Source organism: Chrysemys picta, chromosome 7 (genome assembly GCF_011386835.1).
Source record: "Chrysemys picta bellii isolate R12L10 chromosome 7, ASM1138683v2, whole genome shotgun sequence".
Lineage (NCBI taxonomy): Eukaryota > Metazoa > Chordata > Testudines > Emydidae > Chrysemys > Chrysemys picta.
This window is the reverse complement of record NC_088797.1, coordinates 51,566,164-51,573,740: the sequence shown is the minus strand read 5'-3', so window position 1 is coordinate 51,573,740 and position 7,577 is coordinate 51,566,164. Positions and strand designations below refer to the sequence as shown.

At 49.1% G+C, this 7,577-nt stretch overlaps 1 protein-coding gene across 11 annotated transcripts in view; it reads right to left on the bottom strand.

Annotated features, from left to right (window-relative positions):
• Nucleotides 1-5,404: 5,404 nt before the first annotated feature.
• TRAIP (TRAF interacting protein) overlaps nucleotides 5,405-7,577 on the bottom strand; it is a 59,055-nt gene continuing 56,882 nt past the window's right edge. For 6 of the 11 annotated variants that reach the window (XM_065551434.1, XM_065551439.1, XM_065551437.1 and 3 more), the window contains one exon: nucleotides 7,196-7,397. In XM_065551434.1, coding sequence (XP_065407506.1) covers nucleotides 7,340-7,397 — 58 coding nt within the window. In that variant the 3' untranslated portion in view covers nucleotides 7,196-7,339. Of the gene's footprint in view, nucleotides 7,398-7,577 lie in introns of all 11 variants that reach the window. The other 5 variants (XM_005289335.5, XM_065551440.1, XM_065551438.1 and 2 more) reach the window with 2 other exon arrangements.

Here is a 7,577-nt window from a genome sequence, read left to right as displayed (position 1 = left end):
TTCGTTTTGAACTGTACACACCAGAACTGGACACAAGATTCCAGCAGCGGTTGCACCAGTGCCAAAATACAGCAGTAAAATAACCTCTCCTACTTGAGATTCATCTGTGTACACATCCCAGGATCATATTCTCTCTTTTGGCCAGAGCATCACACAGGGAGTTCACATTCAGCTGATTATCCATCCCTCCCCCCCCCCCAAAATCCTTTTCAGAGTCACTGCTTCCCAGGACAGAGTCCCCCACCTGTAAAAATGACTTACGTTCTTTGTTTCTAGATATTTACACAGCCAGGGCTTAAATTCAGCCAGAGCCGAGCTCTGGTAAGTATTTTCAAACCCGCAGCGCTGAAGCTGTGAGCCTCAGCACACCCCACAGAGCAGAAGCCCCGAGCCCCAACGCACCCCACAGAGCAGAAGCTCTGAGCCATGGTACACCCTACGGAGCTGAAGTAGTCTCCTTGTGCAGATAGTCTTTTTGTGTCTCAGCTTCCTAAAGTCACTTGCACAAGGCCACACAGAAAGTCTGGGGTAGAGCTGGGAATTACTCCAGTTCTACCCAATAGCAGGCTAGCATCCTAACCAGTTTAGCCAGAGGCCTGGTGGATTCTCCAGTCCAAGTCAGGACTGCATGTCTTGCCAAGAGAACTGCTCTAGCATAAACAGCTGTCATGGGTTTGATGGAGAAGGCTCTGGGTGCGGTTCTTGGGCCTGTGCTCTGCCAGTCAGAGTAGGTCACAATGGTCCCTTTTGGCTTTAAAAGCTATTAATGAAACCACTAGATCATCTGTCCTCCAGCACACCTAACCGAAGTGGCCCTCCTTGGTCATCCAGGAGGCAATACCCACCTGCCTGTCCCAGACATTAGGCCAGGAACTGGCAGCCAGAGCAGCACTGTGCTGAAAAGGTTGGCGCAGAAGAACCTGACCTCCCCTTCCCATGCAAAGGCCTGGTCTAGGCTAGAGTTAGGTCAGTGTAAGGCAGCTTACCTTGACCTAGCTCTGTCAGCGTCTATGCTACAGTGTGCCTCCTGCTGTGCTATATGTGCTACAACAACCTAAAACTCCACAAAAAGAACAGGGGTACTTGTGGCACCTTAGAGACTAACAAAATTTATTAGAGCATAAGCTGTCGTGGGCTACAACCCACTTCTTCGGATGCATATAGAGTGAAACATATATTGAGGAGATATATATACACACACATACAAAGAGCATGAACAGGTGGGAGTTGTCTTACCATCTCTGAGAGGCCAATTAAGTAAGAGGAAAAAAAACTTTTGAAATGATAATCAAGCTAGCTCAGTACAGACAGTTTGATAAGAAGCAAGTGTGAGAATACTTACAAGGGGAGATAGATTCAATGTTTGAAGTTTTTCTGTTTTAAGATAGCCACCTGCAGATCTGTCATAGAATGACCAGACAGGTTAAAGTGTTCTCCCACTGGTTTTTGAGTATTATGATTCCTGATGTCAGATTTGTGTCCATTAATTCTTTTGCGTAGAGACTGTCCGGTTTGGCCAATGTACATGGCAGAGGGGCATTGCTGGCACATGATGGCATATATCACATTGGTAGATGTGCAGGTGAACGAGCCCCTGATGGTATGGCTGATGTGATTAGGCCCTATGATGATGTCACTTGAATAGATATGTGGACAGAGTTGGCATCGGGCTTTGTTACAAGGATAGGTTCCTGGGTCAGTGTTTTTGTTCAGTGATGTGTGGCTACTGATGAGTATTTGCTTTAGGTTGGGGGGTTGTCTGTAAGCGAGGACAGGTCTGTCTCCCAAGATCTGTGAGAGTAAAGGATCATCTTTCAGGATAGGTTGTAGATCTCTGATGATGCGCTGGAGAGGTTTTAGTTGGGGGCTGAAGGTGACAGCTAGTGGTGTTCTGTTATTTTCTTTGTTGGGCCTGTCTTGTAGGAGGTGACTTCTGGGTACTCGTCTGGCTCTGTCAATCTGTTTTTTCACTTCAGCAGGTGGGTATTGTAGTTTTAAGAATGCTTGATAGAGATCTTGTAGGTGCTTGTCTCTATCTGAGGGATTAGAGCAAATGCGGTTATATCTTAGAGCTTGGCTGTAGACAATGGACCGTGTGGTGTGTCCTGGATGGAAGCTGGAGGCATGTAGGTAAGTGTAGCGGTCAGTAGGTTTCCGGTATAGGGTGGTATTTATGTGACCATCGCTTATTAGCACAGTAGTGTCCAGGAAATGGACCGCTTGTGTGGATTGATCTAGGCTGAGGTTGATGGTGGGATGGAAATTATTGAAATCATGGTGGAATTCCTCAAGGGCTTCTTTTCCATGGGTCCAGATGATGAAGATGTCATCAATGTAGCGCAAGTAGAGTAGGGGCGTTAGGGGACGAGAGCTAAGGAAGCGCCGACTTAGAACAACGCTTCCTTTAACCTGTCTGGTCATTCTATGACAGATCTGCAGGTGGCTATCTTAAAACAGAAAAACTTCAAAAACAGACTCCAACGAGAGACTGCTGAGCTGGAATTGATATGCAAACTAGACACAATCAACTCAGGATTAAATAAGGACTGGGAATGGCTGAGCCATTACAAACATTGAATCTATCTCCCCTTGTAAGTATTCTCACACTTGCTTCTTATCAAACTGTCTGTACTGAGCTATCTTGATTATCACTTCAAAAGTTTTTTTTCTCTTACTTAATTGGCCTCTCAGAGTTGGTAAGACAACTCCCACCTGTTCATGCTCTCTGTATGTGTGTGTATATATATATCTCCTCAATATATGTTTCACTCTATATGCATCCGAAGAAGTGGGTTGTAGCCCACGAAAGCTTATGCTCTAATAAATTTTGTTAGTCTCTAAGGTGCCACAAGTACTCCTGTTCTTTTTGAGGATACAGACTAACATGGCTGCTACCCTGAAACCTAAAACTCCACTTCTGTAAGAGGCATAGCGATTAGGTCAGCATAGTTAGGTTGACTTAGTGTCAGTGTAGATGCTGCATTGACCGTTCTGGCTGTCAGCCCCTAGCGGCTGAGAGCCCGAGCCCTGCCAGCCCAGGGCTGACAGCACAAGCCCCGCCGGGCTATGAGGTGGTGGTGGGGCTCCAGCTGTCAGCTCTTGGGTGGCGAGGCTCCTGCTGTTAGTGCTCCACCTCAGTTGGTGCAAGTGCTCCTGATGAGGACATTTACCACCAACAGAACAAGGGTAGTGTGGACATGAACAGCTGATTTCATTACTGTGGTGGCAGTAGGTCGACCTACCTGACTTAATGTTGTGTTGACATGCCCACAGTAGCACCAACACAGGGTCAAGCTAACCTGCCCTCTCCTGGCTTTAATCTACCTGTAATTCAGTGCTGAGCTAAGGGCCAGGTCTATCAAGCCTCCGAGGGCCTCCTTCCCAGCACCAGGAGCTGCCTGCAAGCTGAGGAAAAGGGGATGGAGCCAGGCATCCTGACTCCCCTCAGGACCGTTTCCAAGCTGGTGCAGAGTCAGTTTCAATTCCTGGAATGCCTGGTTGTCAGGTGCCTGCTACTGTGGGGTGAGTGCCTCAGTGCTGGCTGCACTGCGCTAGAAAGCTTTAGTGTCGGGCCACCCAATCCCCCTGCCTTGTAGATAAACTCCTGTCCCAGACCTGCTCCCTGGCTCCATCCCTGTGCTCCCAGTAGCTACTCATCCTCCTCCATAGCCAGACTCGAGAGAGCAGCTACTCAGCACCTGACTAGCCACCATCCTTCTCCAAAGAGAGCTGGTTTGCTCCCCACCTTGATACCCTGCAGCACTTAACTTCCATGTGCCCCCAGGCCTCCTCACACTTCTATGCGACCCCTAATGCGGGCTTGGGATGCATCAGGCGAGGTATTTCCAGTAGAGATAAGGAGGTGTTAGTACCGTTATACAAGGCACTGGTGAGACCTCATCTGGAATATTGTGTGTAGTTCTGGTCTCCCCCGTTTAAGAAGGATGAATTCAAACTGGAACAAGTACAGAGAAGGGCTACTATGATGAGCCGAGGAATGGAAAACCTATCTTATGAAAGGAAACTCAAAGAGCTTGGCTTGTTTAGCCTAACCAAAAGAAGGCTGAGGGGAGATATGATTGCTCTTTATAAATATATCAGAGGGATAAATATCAAGGAGGGAGAGGAATTATTTAAGCTCAGTACCAATGTGGACACAAGAACAAATTGATATAAACTGGCCATCAGGAAGTTTAGACTTGAAATTAGACGAAGGTTTCTAACCATCAGAGTGAAGTTCTGGAACAGCCTTCCAAGAGGAGCAGTGGGGGCAAAAGACATATCTGGCTTCAAGACTAAGCTTGGCAAGTTCATGGAGGGGATGGTATGATGGGATAGCCTAATTTTGGCAATTAATTGATCTTTGACTATTAGCGGTAAATATGCCCAATGGCCTGTGATGGGATGGTAGATGCGGTGGGATCTGAGTTATTACAGAGAATCCTTTCCTGGGTGTCTGGCTGGTGAGTCTTGCCCACATGCTCAGGGTTTAGCTGATCGCCAGGACAGGTTGGCAGAGGCCCTGGGGGTTTTTCGCCTTCCTCTGCAGCGTGGGGCACAGGTCACTTACTGGAGGATTCTCTGCATCTTGAAGTCTTTAAACCATGATTTGAGGACTTCAATGCTCAAACATAGGTTAGGGATTTATTGCGGGAGAGGGTGGGTGAGAGTCTGTGGCCTGCGTTGTGCAAGTCAGACTAGACTATCATAAGGGTCCCTTCTGCCCTCAAGTCTATGCCTCTATAATACTTTCCCACCTTCCCTCCAGCCAAACTCCCCCACTGGTCATCTCTCCCTCACTGCCCCAGTGCTCCCCTCACTGAGGGCCCAGCCCATCGATCAGAGCTGCTGGAGGGAGGGAAAATTAGGGAGCAATCCAGGATTCCAGCCCAATGCTCCTGTGACAGCCAAGGGACTGATCACCTCCACGCCACATGTAAGGATAGATGCTGGAAAGCCCCCATGCAGAGCTCCAGCTCCACTCAAGGGTGCCAGCCCACACTCTGGAGATGGAACGACCGACAGCTCTGAGCCTGGCCTCTGGCCATGTATCTACCATGGCTCCACCACTGCAGCTTCTCAGCTGCCAGCTTCATGCCCTGCCCAGTGCCCTTCTACCATAGATACCAGGGAGTAAGATACCAGGGCACAGCAGCTGCAATACTTTAATAGGCCCCACAGGACTTACCAGACTGGCTCAGAGCAGAGGCCTATATAACCCAGGTCCCTGCCTCCATCAGTGGCCTGCACCAGCTAGCTCAGAGGAATGTGCAAGAGTGTCTCAGCTACTTTCAAATTCTGTTCCCCAGTGAGAGCCTGGCTCCCTGAGTGCAATGGAAGAAGTGAGACCTTCGCTGAGAAGAGACAGCAGCGGCCACCTCAGGTTACAAATCAGCTAGCTCCATATTGTACACCACATTTATTTAATAAAGGCACACATTCTCAGGGACATACAGGAATTGGGGCACCCACACAGCACGGGCTGGGCACTGACACAAACAGCTGCTGATGCTGAAATCAGTGGAGTTAGTGCTCTGCCTTTAATCCATTCATTTTGGTTTCCAGATAAGCCTGTACCAATGCTGGATCTGTCCGGCCAGCTCTCTAACAAGCCATGCTCACTAGCCAATTCATTATAAACAGCACAATTTGAAGAGGGCTCCATTGTATCAGGGCAAGATCTGGAACAGAACCACTTGGGAAATGTGAGACGTCAGACTGAGTTTAAGGCCAATGACAGCAGAATAAAGCCCTCCTCTAGCAATCAGCAGCCCCATCATATTTCTTTCCCAGTAAGTGTAACTGGGCTGGTATTTTGCATTTAACACTCAAGCAGCAGTAGGGAGGGATCCATCTCAGAGGAGCATTTCTAAACTCATCATATCATTTAAAAAAATTGATTAAATATATAAAAATATAAGTTCCAAACCAAAGTTTGCAGAGCATCCAGAAAATCATAGACGCCTGCCCCTTTAAGAGCCTGGTACAGAGACGTGAAGTTCTTGATTCTGGAAAATAAAGCCCTACAGAAGTGGCGAGCTGGGAAAGGCCACCTGCTCCTGGTGCTGCTGAGCTAGAAACGCTAAGATCACCCCATTCCCCACTGCCTCATTACAGACCCGCCTCCTCATCAAACCTGTGCATGCCAAGCAGCTGCTTGGAGGTCAGATAAAACAGTACAGTGCCTGTCGCATGCCCACTGTACAGCAACAAATCACACACAGTTTTGCTCTATGGACAATCGGCAGGCTGGCTACCTGCTGGGATGGCAGAGACAGCAACACAGAATGGTTGTCTGCCATGGATTCTGGCCTTGTCCCTTCCAAAGCAGTCTCCTGCTAGGCTAAGTCCCCAGCTGCCATGACTAGGTGTAAGGTGTCAACGTGAGGTGTCTCCCCTGGCTCTCAGATTAAAAACCAGATTCGTGCCTGAGGCAGACTCCTCCTTTCAGGTGGGGTTGCACCAGGCACGCTCCGGCCCAAAGACTCCAGGATAGGGAGAGGATTGCCATGCCGCACTACTAGCCAGGACAGTTGGAGATGAAACATCAAGCATGGGGAGACTGCCCATCCCTGGCGTGGAAATCAGCTCTGGATGCTACAGGCTAACAGACACTGGATCCCCTTCCTCATCTTCAGGGATACGATACTCCTGAAACCAAGCTAGAGTGCTGTGTCCCCCAAGGGGCCCGTTGCCACCAGAAGTGCCAAAGCCTTAGAGACCAGGGAAGCAGGGCGAGGAAATTCATTGTTTATTCTCTGCCAACAAAGGCTCCTGGGGGAAATGCAGCCTCGTAAGGCCAGGCCCGAACCAATCAGCAGCCAGGAGATTTCTAAGTCTGATTTGTCCCACACTTTACTGCATTGCCTAGGAGTGAGGCCGAGATGAGTCAAACCAAGCAGAGTTGAGGGATCCACACACCCCACCCACAGGGAGTCCTGAGCTCTTGAGCACAAACCAGTGACCTTGCACGTCAGGCAAAGGCAGGCAGGTTGCTCAGTGCCAGGAGCCCCATCTCCCAGGACAGCTGGCAGCACATGGCACATCCTGCCTCGCCATGCTCACGGTGTAGTCAGCCTGGACTGGATCAACAGCGAACTACGAAAGGGCAGTTTCAGCCCATGGGAGAGTTCTGACACTGTATGTTGGTCCCAGTGCCTTGGTTCTGCAGAGATGTAGGTAAGCTCCACGGCTTCTGCCCACGCATGCCTAAGTGATCAGGAAAGCCTTCAGATTTACTGAAGGAAGCTGTCCAGTTTTGCCTGGCTGGTGCCAGAGGAGGAAGCTGCTGCAGTTGTGGATGCTGGCTTGGAGACGTTCCTCTTCCTGCTCTTTACAGTTAAGGGACGGATCTCCATTGGGTTTGTCTGAAGGGAAAACTGTCAGGGAAAACAAGTCTGAAAATGGGGAGTAGGGTGATTTATTACCAGCTCCAGGATAGGATAGGTTAACTTTTAAATCAGGACCATGTGGAAGGGTCTCAGACCTGCCCAGAGAACATGGCCACACAAGTGACAGTCCAAGAGCTGCCAATTATTACATAGTGATCAGATGACTCAGATTCCCCCATTCCTTGT